This window comes from Chrysemys picta, chromosome 3, assembly GCF_011386835.1.
Source record: "Chrysemys picta bellii isolate R12L10 chromosome 3, ASM1138683v2, whole genome shotgun sequence".
In the NCBI taxonomy this organism is placed as follows: Eukaryota; Metazoa; Chordata; order Testudines; family Emydidae; genus Chrysemys; species Chrysemys picta.
Window position 1 is genome coordinate 39,396,916 of NC_088793.1, and position 24,312 is coordinate 39,421,227.

At 40.0% G+C, this 24,312-nt stretch overlaps 1 protein-coding gene across 4 annotated transcripts in view; it reads right to left on the reverse strand.

The window, feature by feature from the left end:
* Window positions 1-779: 779 nt before the first annotated feature.
* The window catches only part of SNTG2 (syntrophin gamma 2), a 467,752-nt gene continuing 444,219 nt past the window's right edge, over window positions 780-24,312 (reverse strand). For 2 of the 4 annotated variants that reach the window (XM_008163718.4, XM_042848764.2), the window contains exons 16-18: window positions 21,590-21,700; window positions 2,234-2,281; window positions 780-1,051 (exon numbers count right to left, since the gene is read on the reverse strand). In XM_008163718.4, coding sequence (XP_008161940.1) covers window positions 920-1,051; window positions 2,234-2,281; window positions 21,590-21,700 — 291 coding nt within the window. In that variant the 3' untranslated portion in view covers window positions 780-919. Of the gene's footprint in view, window positions 1,052-2,178; window positions 2,282-21,589; window positions 21,701-24,312 lie in introns of all 4 variants that reach the window. The other 2 variants (XM_042848765.2, XM_024101595.3) reach the window with 2 other exon arrangements.

Here is a 24,312-nt window from a genome sequence, read left to right on the forward strand (position 1 = left end):
TCCTAATACATAGGAGCACAGCCAAAGGTGGGGAACACAGTGTTATAGATGAATGAGTGGAAGAATGAGTAATGAGGGGATTTATCAATGGACAGCAAAGAAACCCATGGCCAAGGTTTCAAAAATAAGAGCTTCAAGTTAGGTTCCTAAATCCAAATTTAGGGCTCAAATCTTCCAAGGTACTACTGTAGCTGAAGCCTGGCCTTACATGAGTAGTTAACACTCTTCACCGGACCCATCAAAGCACTTAAACATGCTTAACTTTATGTTGTCACTTAATTGGGACTACTCATATTCTGAGATTTAAGCATGTGGGTATGTACTTTTCTGGATCAGGGTAACAGTGCTCAGCACTTTGAATCAGCCCCTTTGGCACCTATATAAGTAGTTTGGGGTGGGATTTTCAAAAGTATCAAAGCAAGTTAGAAGCCTATTGCACTAGCTTCCATGGGAGTTGGGCACCTAACTTCCTTAAATACTTCTGAAAATCTTGCCCTTTTCTTCCATAGTGAAGTCTATGGAAGTTTCTGTGTGCTCAGCACATTTGAAGACCAGGACAAATGTTAGGAGCCTAATTTCAGGCACACAACTGGCAAATCTTGGTCCCCATTTTTACACCATGATGCAACTTCTGAGAAAAAAAAATCAAAATAACATTAGAAATATTATGCTATGAACATTTTCATTCCGGGATTTAGATTAATGTTAAAGAAAACAAACTGACTCAGTTTGAATTAATGTTTGTTAACTCATGAGATTTAACAATGATGAACAAAATATGAAAACTAGTAGCATTTTTATTGATAGCACAACTATAGGCTCCTTATAAAATCACAAAGAATTGCAATATTGTGCATGAAATAACTAATTTCTTTAAGAAAATAATTTATTTGCAATAATCACAACACAGAATTGGATTTCAGTTATTGTACATGTATTTTCTTGCCATGCACTGGCTGTCTATAAATACTGGGTCAAGTGATGCCACCTTTGCTGCTATAAAGGAGTGAATACAGTGTAAAACCGCTGTCAGATCCTGAAATTCAAGTTCCTGAAAGAGAAATAAAAGACAAAATAGAGGTGAATCATGAGGGATCCAATCATTTTAAGTAAAGTGAGAAAAAGATAGGTTAGCAAATAACAGTGTTATTTACATAAAAATCTGCAACTTTAAATGGAACAGTAAGGTTAAAAATAATAATCTTAAAAGATCAATTCTCTTACCTAGTTTACTAACAACCCTTGAATTATGACTTTTCATTTTAATTTACTTTTCATTCTTTATGCTGTTTATTTTTTTATTTTTTATTCTTTTTGCATTTTACACAGCATGACAACTGAAATAGACTATTCAGTTTGCATTTATAAAGCAACAGTTGATTAGTGTATCTCTGATTGAATTTGTTATGGAAAGGTGACCATAAACTGAAGGAAATTTTCACCTGATGTTTTCTATGTAATTCCTAAGTATTACAGTTTATTTCAGAGTGGTTTGATAGGCGTACAAAATTTGGGAAGAAGTATATTAATACCGCTTGCTTAAAAAAGAAATGGGACACACAATCAATAAACTCTGGTTCTGTGAATAAGTCAGAGTTGCTTCTTGTCTTCTCTCATAAATTCCGTCCTACTTTTAGCAACTCATACCTTAATTTTTGAGCCAACTTATATCACTTCTTTCTCCAATCACTACCAGCCAGTAAAGGGATGATATTCTGGTAGATGAGTATAGCTTAAAAATAGGTCAATTTACAGGATACTGTAATCTATAAAGTGTCTACTTGGCAAATAAACCATCGGGATGTTTTTCATTTTGAGCAGAAAATATTCCTTTTCAACAGGACATTTACTAAGCATGCTTAGTTACAAAGTATATCTTTTACTCTGCTATAATTCAAAGCACTGGACATTTGCGTTTGCCATAATAGTATTTTATGATCTCTCCTAAACCAAATTGCTTCAAATAGTATATTTGAAACTAAAGGTTGCGTTCTGGAAAAAAACAGTTATTAGAGCACTTCACAATTGAAGAACGTACATTTATTGGCAGGAGCTGTTTCTCTGTATGACAGAACGTTTCTCTATAGTTTTCATAAACTAAGAAAAAATTTGTTAAATTCCCAGCTCTTTAGGGACTCGATTCTGCAACCCTTATTCACACAATTTGTCCTTACTCACCCAAGCAGTCCTATTGAGGTCAATGGAAATACTCATGTGAATGAGGATTACTCACATGAGTAAGGGCTGCAGGATCAGGCCCAAGATTGCCAAGTAGAGCTTTCTGAAAATGAACATAAATTTTCATATTAAATTCATTGATAAAGACAATGATCATACATTTACAGAATTTTTGACTTTAAGCATCCCAATGCTGTTCATACAGTACTTTATATATAAAGATCACTTCTCCAACTATGGAAGCACAGCAGTATGACACAGCTACTCAAAACTAAACCAAGAACCCTATATCCAGCTGAAACTGCAAAGAGAATTGTAGATAAGCAGAATATACTTGGAATTTGACTAAGACACCAGGGTTGATCCTACCATGATTAACACTGATACAGGATTTCGAATGGACACAGTTTATTAGAACCTTGGTTTACATCTCATCTATTTTTAGAGACAAAGTACTAGAATGAAAGAGTATTGGAATTTGAAGGGAATATTTCCCAGCATAGTTTTTGTCCTAGATGCAGAGGGATCACATTTTTTCTCTGTACATTTCATTGCCCTTATAATGTTTGATTTTTCCATTTGCTGTAACTACCGTATTTCTAATTCTCTTGTAATTAACAACTTTGCTCAGATAGCTAAGACTTTTTGTTTTTTTTCAGCAGCTCCATTTTATTGACATTTTAGCTTGAGATAATTAGCTTGATTTCCTTGGCAGCCAAAGATAAAGAGACAATTGCCCATGTTAACCTCTCATACTCTGTAATACTAATGTACTATACAGCAAAGCACATTTGTTTATAGAATGGGGGAGATAGCTGTATTATTTTTTATAAATATATTTATCTCTGTCTATATGATTAATATAACATGTCTGCTACGCGGTTAATATGAGTTAACTTAGGCCTTGTCTACACTACAAAGGTTGGCTGAATAAGTAGCCTTATGTCGACATGTTTGTGCACGTGTCTATACTTAAATTTATCTCCCATGGACATAAGTGCCTCATTATGGCAACACAGTAACACCACCTCCCCAAATGACATTGAGCCATGATAGAAGTACAGTGTTTGATGCAATGCAAGTGTGGATACTGTGCAACCTATAGACGCTAACAGTCCTCCAGCAGCTGTCCCACAATGCCTGACACTGACCATTTTGGCCACAATTGTGAACTCCACTGCCCAGGAGTCAGGGAGACGACAAGCCACCCCATCCCTTTTAAAAACCTTGCATAGTTTTGAAATGCCTTTTCTCATTGCCCAGCTTTGGGAGCACACCTTGCAGCTCTCCCTTGTGTGCAACTGCCCAACCAACCATGCCAACTCCCCACTCTAAATGCACTCCTGCCTGAAATAGACAAGAGGTTTTGGATCGCTTGGGCCTGTGGGGAGAGGAGGCTGCACAGGCACGGCTATGGACAAGCTGTAGAAATAGAGACATTAACAAGCAGATTGCACAGGGGCTGCAGGTGAAGGGGTACAACAGGAATCAGCAGCAGTGCTGTGAGAAAACAAAGGAACTACTACAGGTATACCACAAGGCCAAACTGAAGCCAAACTGCAGACCTGTCACTTTTATAATGTTCTGCATGTGATGCTTGGCAGAGGCCCCACCAGTGCACCGCAGATCATCATGATTCCTCTGAGGAGCCCTGCAGTGAAAAGTGAGGTGGAGGAGGAGCAGGAAGAGGAGGCGAAGGAGGGTCCAGTTATCCTATGAGCCAGCATGTGTTTAAGGCTCCACCATAGTCTAGTCAGTCCTGGCAGCTGAGCACGGGCAAGCCTGATGCACAGGAAGGAACACGGGTAAGCATGTGAATGCATTTCCTATTACAATGTTTAAATGTACAGATGGTGTCCAACCCAACTCAACAGGACACAACTACTGACTTTTTGTTAGCGTACTTGTACTAGAAGAGGTAGTTGTACAACAAACAGAGGTAGAGCTATCATCTGCTTTTCATCCCCTGTAGAGTTAACCAAGAAGGCCAAGAGGAGCTGTCTGTTTATGTGTCACTTGAATCCTCCTGAGAGATCTCAATGAAACTTTCATGGAGGTACTCTGCAGTCCTCTCCTGAAGATTTCTAGGGATGGCAGCCTTCTTTCATGGTAGTACACTTTCCCACACCAGTCCATGATGACTTCAGCAGGCACCATTGCAGTAAACAGGCTAGCTGCAGATGGGCCCAGGCAGCTTTGAGACATCATCAGCAGCTGTCCTCTCTATTCCTTTGTTACCCTCAGAAGTGAGATGCCAGCTAAAATCACCAGTGCCTGTGAAAAATAGTTCCAGTGCTCAGTGACATTGCCCTGCACTCATACCCATGAACTTTAGGGGACAAAATTTTGTTGTTTCATGCAACCAAAAAATTCTCTCCTCATTCCCCTCACCCCTGCTGGACTATACTCACCATGACTGGGACTGGAGAGTGGTGCTGTGCACAGGCGCTCTCCAAGACTGAAATGTCAATAAGCATGTCTTGTTTCAAACTTTCCGGGAGCAAGGGAAGGGAGTTCTGAAACTTAACTTTCACTTTCAATGGTGATTATACAGACAATGATACCTCTGTGTGTTTTATCTGTAGCTGTTGCAGCCTTGACGGGCCATCCCCTCCACGCCTGCGGAACACCTGACCATGATAAGGAGGAGAAAGATGAGCAGATGTGAGGATATGTTCAGTGAGATTCTGAAAGCCAGTGCTTCATTGGACTGTGAACCGAGAGCCAGAAAGGTGAATATTTCAGATGGTATGGAGAAGGAAAGACCAGATAGGAGGCCCAGCAGGAAAAGGAGAGAGAGATGCACCAGGACATAATTTGCCTTCTCCAGCAGCAAACACAGATACTGAAGATTCTAGTTGACCTACATGTTCAACAATCACAGGCTTGTCTCCCTTTGCAGTCAATTTTAGCACTTCTCTACACCCCCCAACATTCCATGTGACTTCAGGAGCTGCATCCATAACCCTACCACTCCGCCCTGGTGGACAGTAAGGATGATCATAGCTTCACATACACTGACCTGACAAAACCAGTGTTGCTGTATGCGTAGCCAAAAGGAACTGAAATGGACATTGTTAAGTTCTATTCCATTAATTTATTTCAGAAGTTTTTATGGTATGAGTTTTTTAATTAATTGCACATTGTTTTTTACACTGACTTTGGTATGTCATAAAAATCTATTTTTGGTAAATAATTCATCTTTATTGCTTCACAACATATGCTGCAGAATGCTTAGTGCAACTGAAAGCATTCACTACTTCTTATTGTACAGGGTGACAGAACTCATAGGATCAGTGACATAGATGACATAATAATTACAAATGTACAACAAGAACTGCAAAATTAATAGGTGTATTAACAGACAGTGTTATATTCATAAATGTACACCAAGCACCACACAATTCCTAACAGCCCCCAAAACTTCAGGACCAGATACAGCACAGTCCACCATTCCAGTGTCTGACAGTTAAAGGGTTATTTCAAGGCCTCTCTCAGCCACATAGCTCCGTGTTGAGTTCTTCTAATAGCCTTACTGTCTGGCTGTTTGAACTCAGCAGACAGCTGTTCCACCCACCCCCTTCACCCCAGTGGCAACTTTTTTCTCTTTGCCTCACAGACATTATGCCGAACACCACAGACAGCTGTAACCATTGGGATATTTTTCTCCCTGAGATCCAATCTTGTGAGTAAACAATGCCAGCATCCCTTTAATCTACCAAAAGCACGTGAAACCATCATTCTGCACCTGCTGAGCCTGTAGTTGGATGTTTCCCTAGTGTTGTGAAGGTGGCCGGTGTACGGCTTCATGAGCCAGGGGAGCAAGGGGTAGTCTGAGTGGCGCAGGATCGCTATTGGCATGTGAACATTGCCAATGGTAGTCCACTTGTCGGGGAAAAATGTCCCTGCTTGCTGCTTTCTGAACTGTCCCGTGTTCTTTAAGATGCAAGCATCATGCAACTTCCCTGACCAGCCCACACTGATGTTGGTGACCCATCCTCGGTGAACTACCAACACTTGCATAAAGCAACAGAGGGTCCTGTGGCACCTTTGAGACTAACAGAAGTACTGGGAGCATAAGCTTTCGTGGGTAAGAACCTCACTTCTTCAGATGCAAGTAATGGAAATCTCCAGAGGCAGGTATATATCAGTGTGGAGATGACGAGGTTAGTTCAATCAGGGAGGGTGAGGTGCTCTGCTAGCAGTTGAGGTGTGAACACCAAGGGAGGAGAAACTGTTTCTGTAGTTGGTTTCTGTAGTTGACTGTGAATGGCTATCCAACTACAGAAACAGTTTCTTCTCCCTTGGTGTTCACACCTCAACTGCTAGCAGAGCACCTCACCCTCCCTGATTGAACTAACCTCGTCATCTCCACACTGATATATACCTGCCTCTGGAGATTTCCATTACTTGCATCTGAAGAAGTGCTCCACTATGTCCTGCACATTACGAGAATCACAGTCCTGTGTAGCAGGAGACAATTAATGACTCTGCACACTTGCATGCTTACTGTGGATTTTCCAATTCCAAAATGATTTCCCACCCAATGGTAACATTCTGGCATTGCAAGCTTCTGTAGTGTGCTTCTCCACATTCAGTGCACCTCTCATTCTGGTGTCCCTGAGATGGAGGTCTGCAGTGAACTTGGCACACAGATCCAGGAATGTGGTTTTTCATGTCCAAAAGTTCTGCAGCCACTGCTTGTTGTCCCAAAACTGCATTATGAGGCAATCCCACCAGCCAGTGCTTGTTTCTCGGACCCAGAAATGGTGTTCCACCATCTGCAACTGCTCCATAAATGCCACCAACAACCTTGAATTGGTTTTCACAGTGTCCCATAGCAACCTGTCCTCCATGAAATTGTCATGTCTCCCACTGCTGTGGTTCTTCCTGTGGCTGTGCAAATACCCAAGGATCATTCATCCTGTTTTTGCAACACTCATGATAATAGTACAGAGCTGTGTGGGCTCCTTGCTTCTGTCAGAGACAGCGGGTAGTGAGAAGTGCTGTGCAGTCTTGTGGGATTTTTTAAAAAGGCACAAAAATTATGGGAGATGGATAGAATTATGGGATGAAGAAAGTTTCATGATGGGCATTTGGCCCCTTGCTCCCAGTCACCCATGAAGGACTTATTTCTACCCTATTGCACATTGCATACATTTCCCAATAAAGAGTACGCTGGATGATGGCAAGTTGCACACTGAGATACCTATCCAGGGTGCATCGCACTGTGCATTGACACAGGTACTCCTGGGGAGTACATGCAATGCCAATGCAAGGAGTTCAGTATGCATGCACACAGGCAATATATTAACTGCAGCAGCTTTATGCCAACATAACTTAAGTCAAATGAGTTTTTAGTGTATACATGGCCTTAGCCCAGGAGATTTACTCCTTTCCAGGAAGACAGACTAATTGAATTGCCAATATTTAATGGACAATAAAATGAATCCACTGCTGAAAGTCTATTTCTGATCTCTCTGAGGAGATGCATAAACTGGATTGAGCAGGTTCAGAGGTTCTACTGACCAACAAAGGAACTTTGAAATGTAAACTCAAAGGATAGTTCCTGTGAACTCAAAGGATAGACACTGAGTGAGGGTCAGATTGAGATGGAGACATAAGCTGCAAGGGATGCAATCTGTCTCATCCAGCTCCAATACTGTGGGTGCCTGGAACTACTTGGACGTGCCTAAACTTCCAAGGAAAAGCTAAGGTTTAGGTCAGATAATGTGTATACAGGCATTTTGTTGGTTGTATTTTCCTCTCTGTTGTATTCCTGCAGACAACTAAGTAATACTTTGTTTTGAACAACCAGTTCTTTGTCACTGCATTTTCATAGTGGTCACAGCACTCAGAGGGAGATCTATCACAGAGGCCAAAACCCAGCTGGCCCTGGTGAGGAGAGTGTTGATGAAGAGAGGTGCTGTACTATGGAGATCCAGTCTAAAAATGGGGTTGTCCAAGGAGAGACAGAGTGAGGGATCATTGGTATAGTTTACCTTGAACCATGATAACTATAAAAATTAAAGGATAATTGTGGAGAATGAGAGAGCTAAGTTCATTATTTTTTATAAATATCATATGCATCTCATATGCATCATATGCACCTGTGTGATATTCTCCTGCCTGAATGCATAGAATTAAATCAAGAGAGGCTGTTGGAGGAAGCTAAGAGGAAATGAAACAATAGCAAAGGTAGCAAGAGTCCTTGAGGAAACAAAGGGGAAAACTATTAACTGGGGGATATAGGTAGGCCTGTCCTGACATGCGTAATTAAACACATGGGGGTGGGGGAGAGACCTTATTCTTTAGAAGATAGGATTGGGGAGGTAAATGTATCATTTGGCTGAAAACAGAGTGTTTGTGCTAAGTAAGATAAGTAAATAGATCAAGCCAAGTGGAAAGAGGTCTTGAAGGGAATCCCAACAGGGAAATACTCCCTACCTGACTCCAGCTAGACTGGTATTCTTCCCAGACCCAAATGTGGGATCAAAGGGTATGCTAAAACCTTAAAGATGCAATCTTAGGGAAGAAAGTGGGAGGGAAGGAGTGGGCTGGCAGCAACAGTGGCTAGTGATGAGACTCTGGCAGACAGAGACACACAGGAACTGCAGTAAGCAGGCTGGCTCTCCCAAACCAGAGAATAAACTGGACCTAGCTGAGCTACGCACAGAGGGGTTAAATTTAGAAAAAGAAATATGTGTTTAGGACTCCTTATTGTTTTAACACATTTTTCCTAGATTCTCCTTTTGGCAAATCAATGGTTCTTTTGTATGGAGAAGCTGTTTTAGAGTAACTTTAATCACCATCAGCTCAGGATTAAACAAAGGCCAGGTCTACACTAACCCCCTAATTCGAACTAAGGTACACAACATCAGCTACGTAAATAACGTAGCTGAAGTTTGAAGTACCTTAGTTCGAACTTACCTCGGTCCACACGCGGCAGGCAGGCTCCCCCGTCGACTCTGCGGTACTCCTCTCGGCTAGCTGGAGTACCGCAGTCGACGGCGAGCACTTCCGGGTTTGACTTATTGTGTCCAGACGGTAAGTCGAACCCAGAAGTTCGATCGCTCGCCGCCGAACTACCAGGTAAGTGTAGACCTACCCAAAGACTGTGAATGGCTAGCCAACTACAAAAACAGTTTCTCCTCCCTTGGTGTTCACACCTCAGCTGCTAGAAGAGGGCCTCATCCTCCCTGATTGAACTAACCTCGTTATCTCTAGACTGATTCTTGCCTGCATATTTATACCTGCCTCTGGAAATTTCCATTACATGCATCTGATGAAGTGTGTATTCACCCACGAAAGCTTATGCTCTAATACGTCTGTTAGTCTATAAGGTGCCACAGGACTCTTTGTCATTTTAATCACCTACTGTCACAGGCTCCTGGAGGAAAAGACTTACTGGTGTCAAACAAGTTGGGTCTGTTGGGTTAACTCTGTTGGGAAACAGCTCAGAGATTCAGTTTAGGAGTGGCAGGACTGGGTGGCTCCACCTACAGTGAGGTGCAGGAAGTGAGGCCAGCCACTCAAGAGCTGCACTTGAGCATGACTGACAGGGGTCTAAAGTGCAGTTTGACCTGTAACTCTGACAACAATCCTCAAATCAATATGTCTGAATAAAACCAGCGAAAGCACAGAATCTCATCTTTGTCTTTTTCTTACTCTACAGTGCACAGAGGAAAAGGCTGTCCTGGGTTCTGTTCTGCCTCATATATTGCAGCTCAGATTTTTGCCTAGTTTGAAGAATAAAAGCCAACTTGCTACTCTCTTTTTCAGGAAACTGGCAGAACTCACAGTGGGCTTGTGACGATGATGGGAAGAGCTGACCATGCACAAAAGGGGACAAAGAAGGTAACAAGGGGGGGAAAGGGATACTCCACAGATAACTCAGTGATTCAGTGACATTTCAGCATTTGTATTTTCATGACCAAAATGTTCTAGTATAATTTTTTAATTAGCTGGTCACAAGCAGGCTTTCTATAACATCAGGCATGAATGCTTTCTTGTCTCGGTTATTTTTTTCCCCATTCACAAATTTATCATTATTGAAAGGAAAAGGCCATTTTACATTAGAACGACCATACTGGGTCAGACCAATGGTCCATTTAGCTTGATATCCTGTCTCGGACAGTGGCCAAATCCTAGTGCTTCAGGGAATGAACAGAACATTACGATTTTGAGTGATCCATCCTGTCATCCAGTCCCAACCTTTGTCAGTTGGGAGGTTCAGGGACACCCAGATCATGGGATTGCTTTCCTGACCATCTTGGCTAACAGCCATTGATGGACCTATCCTCCATGAATTTATCAAATTCTTTTTTTAACCCAGTGTGACAGACCCAGACCAGTGGGGTACAGGAGTCTGGTAGAGGGCAAATATACTGGTCACTGGATGAGTAGTTTTCTGTTCCCTGAGTGACCAGAGCAGGGGCTGCACTAGAGTAATCAGGAACCTGCTAGAACTAGTTAAGTCAGGCAGGCTAATTAGGACACCTGGAGCCAATTAAGACGAAGCTGCTAGAATCAATTAAGGCAGGCTAATCAGGGCATCTGGGTTTTAAAAGGAGCTCACTTCACTTTGTGGTGTGAGTGTGAGGAGCTGGGAGCAAGAGGCGCAAGGAGCTGAGAGTGAGAGGGTATGCTGCTGGAGGACTGAGGAGCACAAGCGTGATCAGACACCAGGAGGAAGGTCCTGTGGTGAGAATAAGGAAGGTGTTTGGAGGAGGCCATGGGGAAGTAGCCCAGGGAGTTGTAGCTGTCATGCAGCTGTTACAGGAGGCACTATAGACAGCTGCAGTCCACAGGGCCCTGGGCTGGAACCCGGAGTAGAGGGCGGGCCCGGGTTCCCCCCAGACCTCCCAATTGACCTGGACTGTGGGTTCTTCCAGAGGGGAAGGTCTCTGGGCTGTTCCCCAACCCACATGGTGAATCTCTGAGGCAAGAAAATCCGCCAATAAGCGCAGGACCCACCAAGATAGAGAAGGAACTTTGTCACACCAGTTATAATTTTGGCCTTCACAACATCCCATGTGTACAAGTTCTACAGGTTCCCTGAGCATTGTGTGAAGATGTACTTCTTTTTGTTCATTTTAAACCTGCTGCTAATTACTTTAATCAAGTGACCCCTGGTTTTTGTGTGATGTAAAAGGATAAATAACACTTCACTGTTCACTTTCTTCATAGCATCCACAACTTTATAGACCTCTATCATTTTCCTCCTTAATCACCTCTTTTCTAAGTTGATCAGTCCCAGTCTTTTTCATCTCTGTTCCATACCCCTTATCGTTGCCCTTCTCTGCTCCTTTTCCAATTCTAAGACATCTTTTTTGAGCTGAAGTGACCAAAACTGCATACAGTATTCAAAGTAAGGGCCTATCATGGATTTATGCAGTGGCATTATATTTTCTGTTTTATTATCTATCCTTTTCCTAATGGTTACTATATTCTGTTAGCTTTTTTTGGCTGTCGCTGCACATTGGGCAGATGTTTTCAGAGAACTATCCATGATGATTCTAAGATCTCTTTATTGAATAGTAACAACTAATTTAGATCCCATTATTTTGTATATATAGTTGGGATTATATTTTCCAATGTGCAGTACTTTGCATTTATCAACATTGAATTTCATCTGCATTTTGGCGCCCAGTCACCCCGTTTAGTGAGAACCCTTTGAAACTCTTCGCTGTCAGCTTTGGATTTAACAATCTTGAATAATTTTGTATTATCTGCAAATTTTGCCACCTCACTACGCACCCCTTTTCCAGATAATTTATGAATATATTGAACAGCACAGGTCCCAATACAGATCTTTGGAGGACCCCACTATTTACCTCTCTCCATGGTGAAAACTGACCATTTATTTCTACCCTTTGTTTCTATCTTTTAACCAGTTATTGATTCTGAAGACCTTCCCTCTTATTCCATGACTGCTCACTTCACTTAAGAACCTTTGGTGAGGGACCTTGTCAAAGGCTTTCTGAAAGTCTAAATATTCTATAGCAGCAGTATCACCCCTGTCCACATGCCTGTTGACTCCCCATAGAATTCTAATAGATTGGTGAGGCATGATTTCCGTACAAATGCCACGTTGAGTCTTTCTCAAAATATTGTGTTTTTCTTAGTGTCTGATAATTTCATTCTTTAGTATAGTTTCAACTAATTTATATGGTACTGAAGTTAGGCTTACCAACCTGTAATTGCCAGGATTGCCTGGGGAGACTTTTTTTAAAAATAGGCGTTACATTAGCTACTCTCCAGTCATCTGGTACAGAGGTTGAGTTAGACAATATGTTACATACCACAGTTAATAGTTCTGCAATTTCATATTTGAGTTCCTTCAGCACTCTTGGGTGAATACTATCTGGGCTTGGTGACTTATTACTCTTTATCAATTTGTTCCTAAACCTCCTTTATTGACACCTCAATCTGGGACAGTTCCTCAGATTTGTCACCTGAAAAGAATGGCTCAGGTGTGGAGATCTCCCCCATCTGCTCTGTAGTGAAGACCAACAGAACAAATTAATTTAGCTTCTCCACAATGGCCTTCTCATTCTTAAGTGCTCTTTTAGTATCTCGATCATCCTGTGGCTTCACGGACTATTTGGAAGGTTTCCTGCTTCTGATGTACTTTAAAAAAAATGGTGTCCTTAGCTAGTTGTTCTTCAGATTCTTTCTTGGCCTGTCTTATCATATGTTTGCCCTTGACTTGCCAGAGTTTCTGCTGCTTTCTGTTTTTCTCACTAGGATTCAACTTCAAACTTGGGGTCTGAGGTGGTAATGAGTAATAGTAACGTACAACAGAAGTAACAAAAGGACACCCAAGTTCTGAAGATGTGCTTTCACAGATGATCAGCAGCAAGCTACTTAGGTTTCTAAAGGTAAGCAAATGTTAAAGTGCTTTACTAGACCAGGCCCCTATCTATAAATAATATATTAAATATGTTTTTATGGGTTGAATATACTATTTATTCTGAAAAGTAGCTGCTTATCTTTCTCCGAAGAGCCAGCATGCACAGAAGTTACAATTCATCAGTGACTTAATAACCTTATATAGAGTATGATCCTGAGATCTATAGTCTGGGAGATTCAGTGATACTCAGTGTCCCTGTCTTTAAATCAAGAACCTATATCAAATGGGTAATTTATAAAAACTATCAGTACCGTAAGCTGTAAAGGAATGGATTTTTGCTTTAACCTGTCTGGGTTCCTCTCCTGTGATGTTAGCATAAATGCCATTAAAGCACAAATAAGTATGTTTAACAAACCCACAAATGCCAGCAAATTCAGAGTTAAAGCTGAAACCTTGTTCTTAACTCATACCATTATGTGCATTTATGTTACTCTAGCATTGATGACCATGCAGTATATTAGTATTCTCACTGTTCAGAACTTCCTTCAATATTTAGGCCTTGCAGGATGAGTCAATCATGAGGATAATTCAGCTAAGTGTTCATATCTGTATATGTTTTAGTAAAAAAAATAAAATAAAAAAATCCTTAACATTATTTAAACTCTACATTTGACTTGTTTCCTAACTAGCAGAAGTGCATCTGCATAGTTTGGTTCCAGCAAGAAAGGAATACAGAATTACCTTGGGAACAGCTATTCTTTATGGTAATTCCAAAAGCAGTATGGGATATCTCTCAAATAAATCTGTTTCAGTAAGATTCCAGCCTGATTTCTAAAACAAGGAGGTCTGGATATGCTTCACATAATCACATAGAACCAGACTTTGAAAAGATCTCCATACCCACAATCAGGTCTAGATTTACAAGATGGCTCAGCTCCCATTTAGGCAGGAGAATGAAGGGATGGCTGTTTATAAGAGCTCAGCATATTGGGTTCTGCAGGGTGCTGAGCCTCTTAAAAAGTCTGGCCCTTATTTAGGTGGCTAATTGGCGGTGGAGTTATTTTGAAAAATCTAGACCCAGTTGTGGGTGCTGAGCATTTGAAAATCTGGCCTCTGGAGAATCAGTTGTTCAGGACTCATTTGTACTTCTTAAAAGTTTGTATTATGATAGGGAGAAGGAAGAGGTACATAATTTCAGCAATGGTGTCTGGAGGCAGTATACCTCTATAGGACATGAATATCTCCTGGGCACTAGGGGGAGCATGCTGAGAGGCATCCCTTGCTATACATATGGAACAGGTGTAGCCTATGTTCACCCCAGTGCAGCCGGGCAACCCACCCGAATTTACCTCCTCTGTAGCTTTTAATACCAAGAGCAGCTCAAATTGCCACCACCACCTCCAATTCTGTAGACAGTGTATTACTGCTTCCTGTATTAATGGGAAGAGTGGCCATAATAAGGCTTCTAATCTGAACCGGACCAAATCTTTTATACAGTACACCCGTTACAAAATTCTTCATGCTGGAAAGTGCTGAGCAACCACAACTCTGAAGGATTTAATGTGAATTACAGACGCACAGCCCCTTTCAAGATCATGGACTACTATGCTATTAGCAAGGAAAAGGTAACATTTCCAAGACAAACATCTCTTCTGTCCTATAGTAAAAGCAGTAAAGTTATGAACACACCTAGGTACAGCCAATATAGCAATGTAACTGCTGATGGACTGACTGTGCTGTTTGTTTGTTTTTAAATTATTTATAGCTAGTTAAAAATAGTCAAGTTATTTTTAAAAAGGAAGAGGCAAGAATCTTTCAGGATCCTGCTTTCACATGTGGCTAGTCAATAGATTAAGAAATATTAGTTCAGAAATTACCCTGAAAGAACACAAACTCTTTGGGACCTTAACTAAAGTGTTCACTTTGTTGTAATTGGTGGTAAATGACAACTAGCTGCTAAAATATTCATTCACGTTTCACATGCAAAATTAGATCTTATTGTGAAAGAAAAATGAAGTGTAAAATGTTAGTTAAAATCCTTTGAAGAAAGTAAACAAAATCCTTATTCTGATTTTTTTATATCAGAAGCCACACAATATTTCTTCTGTCTTGCCTGACAGATATGGAGCATATATGGAAATAAGTTTTCTAAATGCACATTTTATGTACAGTAGATGTAAATTATTAATCAGTATCTCAACTGGATATAAATACCAAGAGAGAAGAAATATTGTTGTTGATATCTTTTATTGTTTAGTTATTCTTTTTTTTTTCTCCAATTAAAATGAAGTGCATGGTCATGTTTTTTTCTGTATTATAATATAGCCTTTAATATAACAGTTCCCAGCTCTGGCCAAACAAAAACTTTAAACTTGAATTATAATGTTTGCAAGCTACTTCACATAACATACAAAAACTGTCTTAAAGGATTTTAGGATTTGATTCAAACTCCCGTGAAGTCAATGGAAAAACTCTGACTTTCAGCCCTCGGTGACATTAATGAGCATTCTACACACAGACCAAATGCAGCATATGGACCTTAGAAAAGAGCAAATTCCTTACAAACCTTCTCATTTTATAGTATGGGCTTACTCTTACCTAATCTATGTGCACTTACTGTATCAAGATAAATAACTAGTCAGAATGGGAGTAATCTAAAAAGATTATATACAAGATTTCAGACTGCTCTCACCAATGTTATGTAAACATTCTTTCAGCTATGAAAAGAGCTATCAAATGTACTGTCAGCATTGAATCCTCATTGATATCTGTGGGCATTCAATGCATGGAATAAAGTAAAAGTACTTCCATCAATGATTTCAAGAAGGCAGACTTTAGCAAACTCAGGAAGTTGGTAGGTAAAATCCCATGGGAAGCAAGTCTAAGGGGAAAAACAATGGAAGACAGTTGGCACTTTTTCAAAGAGACATTATTAAGGGCAAAGAGCAAACTATCCCACTGCATAGGAAAGATAGGAAATATGGCGAGAGACCACCCTGACTTAACCAGGAGATCTTCAATGATCTAAAACTCAAAAAAGAGTCCTAGAAAAAGTGGAGACTCGGTCAAATTACAAAGCATGAATATAAAAAAATAACACAGCTATGTAGGGACAAAATTAGAAAAGCCAAGGCACAAAACGAGATCAAACTAGCTAGGGACATAAAAGGAAACAAGAAAATATTCTACAAATACATTAGAAACAAGAGGAAGACCAAGAACAGAGTAGGCCCATTACTCAATGAGGGGGGAAAGACAATAACAGAAAATGGGGAAATGGCAGAGGTGCTTAATGACTCCTTTGTTTCGGTTCTCACCAAGAAGGTTGTTGGCGATTGGACGTCTAACATAGTGAATGCCAGTGAAAATGAGGTAGGATCAGAGTCTAAAATAGGGAAAGAACAAGTAAAAAATTACCTAGACAAGTTAGATGTCTTCAAAACACCAGGGCCTGATGAAATGCAAATATCAGGCGTAATCCTTATTATTTGTATTAAGATAATCATAGGTAGCACAATCAAGGATCAGGGTCATTTTGTGTTAGGTGCTGTACTGACAAGAAAGAAGACAGTCCTTGCTCCAGAGACCATACAGTCTAGGTGTGTGTCAGGATATTTAGCTGGATAAAACAGACAAACAGACTGTGAGGGAGGCTGAAATGACAAAATGAAGAGTGTCAGAAAGAAAAACAAAATTGGCTTGTTTCTTGCCTAAACAATGCCAGCTGGGTAGCAATTTTTAGGTGTAATCCTTGAACGGGTTTCCTTTTTCAAGATGATTCCTCAGTTGAGTTTCGTGGATGGTTCTGAACTAACCAAAGGCCAGGAGAGGGACTAAAAGGACTGACATAGAGCAGCTATTTTGAGAGATTTTGATGAGTTTCTAGGGCTGATTGGGAGGATGAGGGCCATGTTACCAGAAAAGCAGTGCTGTGTATATAAAATGGGATACATACGGTTCATATTCATGTTATACATTAATGTAAACTTTAATTTTAGAAATATTTTCAATCTGGCCACCTGATATCAGGCGTTTCCCCATTTACTAAAATAAATAGGGAAGGCTTGCAGGATCTGGCCCAATATCCACAAAGCAGCATGAAAAACAGTGTATGTTGTTAAGGCCTCTCATATCGAAGAGTGCACGTCTATGCAATTCTCTCTACAAGTCATAAACTCCAACTTAAAAGAATTCTCTGCTGCATAAACAGGAAATACAATTTGCCATTCATTAATATTCTGCCTTTTTCCCCTCCAAACTTGATCAGAAACTAATTATATGCAAAGTTTGACTGTCTAGGATTTGTTTGGTTATTTGTATGAAGAAAAGTGGCAACATTTTTTTTGTCGGAGAAGTGTATTTTTTCACTCATCTAGAATCCAAGAATACAACACAAGGAATGTTTCTCAAACTGTACAGAGAGAGAGAGAGAGAAAGAGAGAAAGAACCTTTGTCCAGACACCATGGATGGAAATTTCATTCCCAAAGGAGAGTTTTTCAGAAAGCTTCAAGCATATGAAATTAGGGGTAATCCAGGAAATTCTTGCAACATTAACTATAGTGTTTGCTGCCAAGTGAATGTTATAACACATCCATACTGAGCTTCGTTTGACATCTACTAGCTCATCTATTCAAGAGAAATGAAACTTCCATTATTTGATTACATTCGTGTTTCTTGTTATTGGCTGCCCCTCTCTATTCAGCACCATCTACATCCTTGAAATTCTTCTTTATGTACCTTAAACTCATATACTCTACCAATAATACATTGGGGTAGAGGGGGGAATCAATGCTGTATCCTTTTGTGTCCAAGCTGTAATTCTGAAGCCTAAGGCTATGTCTACACTGCACGCCGATGGTGGCAGTGTGTAGGCTATACATAACTACACACTGCTGTGAAAAGCAAGTTGCATCCACACTGTGGAGTGTAGCTCCATCCACCAGTGAAAGGGACCTGCTGGAACCTTTCCCCACTGCATTCCCACTGCCAGAGCCTTTTCCTGCTGCTGGAGCCTTTCACTATGGTGGTTGGGAAAGGCTCAGACAGCAGGGAGACAGTGGGACACTGCATTGCTAAAAAATAGGAGTATAGATGGAGGAAGTACTGTTTGGATTTGTAGAGAACCCTTCAGGGTACATAACCACAAGGTTCAGGCATGCCTTTACTCTACTCATCTTATTCTCATGCCATTCAATGAGCTTTCATTTTGTTCTGTCAACATTTGTACTATACATATACATTTGTATGTGTATGCTCACACATACTTACATAGCATCTTCAATCTGAAGAGCTCAATGTTCTTAACAAACATTAATGAGAATACTTGTGAAATAAAGACGTATTTTTATTCCCATTTTACAAATAGGGATATTGAGGCACATAATAATAAACTGACTCGTCCATGGTCACTCAGTAAGCTTTCTGAATCTAAATCTCCTGGCTCCCCTACTAACACATGCGTCTATTCATATATAGGATCCAGTATGGACACACTCACTGCTGGGTGTGGTGCTTACTAAACATGAGTAGTTCAACTGATGGTACTAAGCTCTTTGCTGGGTATTAGTACAATAGTAAATAAAAAAGCTGGTTAGAAAATAGTTTTTTTCCTTGGCAAATTTTTGGACGTTTTGTTAAAAAAAATGTTTAATGTTTTTTTGCAACCAAAAACTGAAAAAAATTGTGGTGAAAACAGCCAAACCCCAGAACATTGAAAATAGTCAAAAAACAAAAAAAGTTCAGTTTTCATCCAAAAATACCCAAAGAGGTTTTTGGCTTTTCAATGAAAGATCAAATTATTTTGAGGAAGGCAGACACTTACAACAAACAAACAACAATAATATTAATAATAATTTGGTCAAAAACAATTTTCCTTTGCAAAAAATTTAGACCACCCCTAAATATGTTTGTCAGATAAGATTGCATAGGCAATAAATACTGGACCAATTCACAGTATAGAACTACAAAGGAAAACAAGTTTTATTTGTGTCCTTTATTTTCCTCATTTATGATAAGAACATAAGAACGGCCATACTGGGTGAGACCAATGGTCCATCTAGCCTAGTATCCTGTCTTGTGACAGTAGCCAATGTCAGGTGCTTCAGAGGGAATGAACAGAACAGGTATTCATCAAGTGATCCATCCCATCTTGCCCATTCCCAGCTTCTGGCAAACAGAGGCTAGGGTCACTTCAGAGCATGGTTTTGCATCCCTTTCCATCCTGGCTAATAGCCATTGATGGATCTATCCTCCATGAAATTATCTAGTTATTTTTAAAAAGCAACAGAGGGTCCTGTGGCACCTTTGAGACTAACAGAAGTACTGGGAGCATAAGCTTTCGTGGGTAAGAACCTCACTTCTTCAGATGCAAGAGAAGAAGTGAGGTTCTTACCCACGAAAGCTTATGCTCCCAGTACTTCTGTTAGTCTCAAAGGTGCCACAGGACCCTCTGTTGCTTTTTACAGATTCAGACTAACACGGCTACCCCTCTGATACTAGTTATTTTTGGAACTCTGTTATAGTGTTGGCCTTCACAATATCCTCTGGGAAAGAAATCCACAGGTTGACTGTGTGTTCTGTGAAGAAATAATTCCTTTTATTTGTTTTAAACCTGCTGCCTATGTGCAAGTACATTATATCCACTGGATCACCCTTGTCCACATGCTTGTTGACCCCCCTCAAAGAATTCTAATAGATTAGTAAGGCATGATTTGTAAAGAAGCCCAGAATGTTTTCTTCTTGCTGCCGTTTTTAACCTTGAAAAAAATCAAGTTTTGCCTAATTTACATTTTTGCTTACAATCTTTGGAGTACAAGTGGGATTATAACCTCACAAATAACAAGGAGACTGAAATCTGACCACCACAAGAGGGGAAGGGATTTTTAGAGTGTTTTAAACTCTTGTTTTTACTGATTTTGCCCATTGTGCCACCTAAATCCCTTCACTGGCTTCCTCTTCTGTATTCCATCACATGCAAGCTCTTGCCATTGCCTTCAGAGCCATTCATGACTGTCTTTCCCTTCTTATCTGATTGTATTTCACCATTGCATGCATTGTAGCTGTAGCTTTGTCAGTCCCAGGATATTTGACAGACAAGGCGAGTGAGGTACTATTTACACTCTTGAATGAACTCACACAGGAAAATGATAAAAGACAAAAACACCCCACTACTGTGGGTGACCACTCTTCACAGTGTGATCACTCTAGATCTGACCTATCAGTACTCATCCTCAAAGGAAACCTGCACAACACTTTTAAAAGATGAGCCTGGGAGTTTAAATGCATTACTCTGCTAGACTCTAAAAATCATGAACTGTACAGAGACACTGGATTTATGGTTTATTACCACAATCTGTAACCCACTATCCCTCTCTTTTTGTCCTATGACTGCAGACGTGTTAACAGGCCACTCTAAATTAATGGTCCCTTACAATATGTGCTAATTATTTATGCTAAACAATCTGTTCCACCTTGCATTTTGCTTTGACTCTGGGGGTACCTTTCCCAGACCCGAAGAAGAGCTATGTGTGGCTTGAAAGCTTTTCTCTCACCAGCAGAAGTTGCCCCAATAGAAGATATTACCTCACACACGTCTCTCTGTATTTCACTTTGCCACTCTCCAACCTCGTCTGCTCTGCTAGTGACCCCAGGCACAATGCACCATTTCTCCCATGTCAACGCCATGAGCTTTCTCCCATGCCAACGCCTCCACAGGCAACTTGAAACACCCTCAAACTTTGGCAGGATCAAAGTCCATAACCTGGACCCAGTTCCAAATGTCATAGTAAGCACTAGGTCTATGCATCAAACCAGTACTCTGAATGTAAACATCACTACACTGAGGTCTTATACCCAGATCTGAATTTTGAGGCTAAAGGTCTTGTCTAAAGTTATTTGGAGAAAAAAGGATTGTGAATCATACAGCAGTTGCTATGTAATCAAACTGTATCTTATCACTATTTAATACCTGATCCTGCACAATACTTCATGCTCTCATCTCACTTCAAAACCAATGGATTCGATGGGAGTTAGGGTGCTGTCTGCCCCTTGCAAGACTGTACCCTTATGTAGGCATTAATAATAGATAATAATAGTTACTTAATATTTTTTTATTAAGAAGTCAGAAAAATCTACTTTTTTTCTTAAAGCGCTAACTTTGCTATGTGGCATCTTAAAAATATATTAAAATACTTTAAAATAAAACATTTAAACTATTTTTCTTATATCCATTTTAAAATCAGGGTTTTAAGATATTATACTTATTGCTGAAAAACTACACTTAACAGAAGGCACTTCAGAGAAATTATCATTCTGAATGAATATATCACAATTTTTCAGAATACATCTCAGGAACAGAATCACATATATGGTGTAATAAATCTAGAGACACCACAGAACTTTTATTAGTTGCACAGCTTCTAGAGAATATGAAAAAAATAATAATACATGATTTAACTGTTGATTGTAAACATGCACAGTATTTAATGAAAACTTTCATTTCTTTGATATAAATTCAATTTAATTTTTTTTAAATAGAGAGAGACTATATCAGATACCTTCATCTCAATTTGTTTGGTGTCTAGATTCTGAAAAAGAAGCTTTACTCTTGTTTTTCCATCGTCTGAAGACCCCTTGAGCTGAGAGAATTTAAACCTCCAGAGCACATTCTGAAAAAAAAAATGTTAATTAGGACTCTTTGACATTATACTCTTATACCCAAAACTTTGCATTATTGAGCAATTTTGATCCAACATCGAGAAGTTAAATGTAATGTAAAATAATAATGTGTAAAAGTGGTTTGAAATCCTTAGATGAAATGTGCTACAGACATGGAAAGCACTATAGTGTGTGTTATTCAATCATTTGAAAGCCAAGAAATAAGAATCCCCAGGTCTGTGCCAGCCTCAGGTTTCTTACATAGCAATACATGGAGCTATGCTACAAGTGAATCACTGGGTTTACTGGGGTATTTTTAAAAATTACAAAGAGAGACTTATTGAAATCAACATTTGGAAATTAATTGTTAAAAATCACTGTAATTTTCTTCGCTTCTCAAAACGTTTTCCACACATTAGTCTTGGAGTCAGAAATGTAAAAAAATGAAACCAAACAATCAGAGTACAATTTCCTTCTGATGTTTCTGTTACCTCCAATAACATTAATGGAAATGTGTATGCACACTGGGGTGCGACCAGATCCCTGGGAGCTGGTGGAGGAAACATGAATCATTCCCAGTTGAATGCTTTGAAAGCCATTTAAAATGAAATAATGGCAGAAAAGCAGTTAACTGTGTTTTTATTTTTTTTTTAAATCTGGCTTTTTAAAAAAATCCACATCTGCAAGATGTTTTCTGCCTGTGGACTAGCAGTATGTCTCACCTGGAAACAGCAGACATTTTGACTGTGAATATTTTTCAATATTTGGAAGATAATACTGATTGGATTTTGACCCGGATGGCTGCTCTGTGGTCGCAGCTCCAATTAGAGCAGGAAGAAATGCCAAGTCCTCTTCAGCAGAGGTTAGATTATTTTCACTCACCCAGAAGATGGATGTACTGGATAGCTTTGAACTACTCTCCATGCAAACTGGACTCCTGATACATGTGGTTAGTAAAATCAAGAAGAGGAGCGTTAAGTTATTTGTTATTTAGATGATTGATGCTTGCTTACTAGAGAGCAGGGTCTCAGCTTCCCTTAAATGAGTAATTAAAGAAACGATTGCTTAACATTGTTGTTAATTATTATATCAGCGTCCTCATATTCCCTTGATGATGATAAGGAAATATTTATATTATCTTAGTGCCCAAATGCTCCAATCAGTATTGGAGCTACTGCATGCTGGGCGCTGTACAAATATAGAAAGAGACATAAGCCCGAAAGGCTTATAATATAAAGAAAAAAACAGACAAAGGTTAGGGAATGAGAACACACAAGCAAATCAACCTGGTGAAGAATTGGCACAGCTTTGTTAGTTACATGTACTATATTTTTTTAACTGGAGGAAGAGATATAGGAAAGGAGGAATAAGAAAAGGATAGAGCCACGTTCTTGGGTTCGGGATGGTATGGGATTTGCATTGGTCACACTGGGTGATAAGCTCCTCCTAGCGATGGACAAAGATTAACTGTCAAGTTGATCAAACGTCAACTGAAAAAGATACCAGACTTATCTATATGGTGTGGGGATCTGGTGGCTTTCACAGGGCTCTGAATAGTCTCTAATCCTTTGAATGAGAGTGGAAGGGTACTAGATAAGGACCTTGATCAGAAAAGTGTTGAGAGGAGGCAGAAAATCCTAATTCACTCCTTCTGTTCCCCCCCCCCCCAGCTCAGCTGAGCCAGCAGTACGTAGTACCCCAGATTTCCTAACACAATAGCTCTTCTGCTCTAAAGCATATACTAGGGAAGGCTCATAAACCACAGTACAAAGTAGCTGGACAACCTATGTTCCAAAACTATCATATTACAGATTAGTTGCTGCTATCCATTGCTGCCTCAGCAAAATCAGCAACTGTGGGCAAAGAAATGCTTTTTTTTTTCCTATGGGGAGCTGATATTTCCTGTCTCTAGAAAAACACTGGATTGGGGTGGGGAGCAGTGGCCCTTTCCTGTCATAATTCCACTTCCTGAAGTTAAATGATTGAGGAACCACCATGTAGAACACTGACAACCCCAGTGAAGGGAGTCTCAGGGACCCTAGCATGAAACAGGATTGGGCTGATGAGAAGTCTCTCTGAAGGCAACAAAGGATGTAGGGGAAAGGGGACATTTTTTGAAGGAGAGGGATGACTATGCAAAAGGCCTCAGCTCAGTTCCACAGAACACTCATGGCCAATGCTTAAGGTTGAAATAGAATTGTGAATCCAACTACCTTCTGCACAGATTTGTATGCAGACAACATGGCAAGCTGTTCCCAGCAAGGCCCTCTAGTTTCCCTTACTGTCAAAAGAGTCTTGTACTTTCTGTTAATGTGTCGATGTGAGATTGCTGTTGAGGTTGAGCATTTTTCTGCAACGTTTTCCCCCTAATAAACTGAATTAGTCAGGACAGCATGTATTGATCAGGTACTCTGATCTGCCATTAAATACTGATTAAGGTAATGTTTCCCTTTTTGCTCTTGAAAATGAATGGGATAATTTGATAATTTAGTCTTCAGAAGAGAAGAGTGAGGGGGGATTTGATAGCAGCCTCAAATACCTGAAGGGGGGTTCCAAAGAGGATGGAGCTCGGCTGTTCTCAGTGGTGGCAGATGACAGAACAAGAAGCAATGGTCTCAAACTT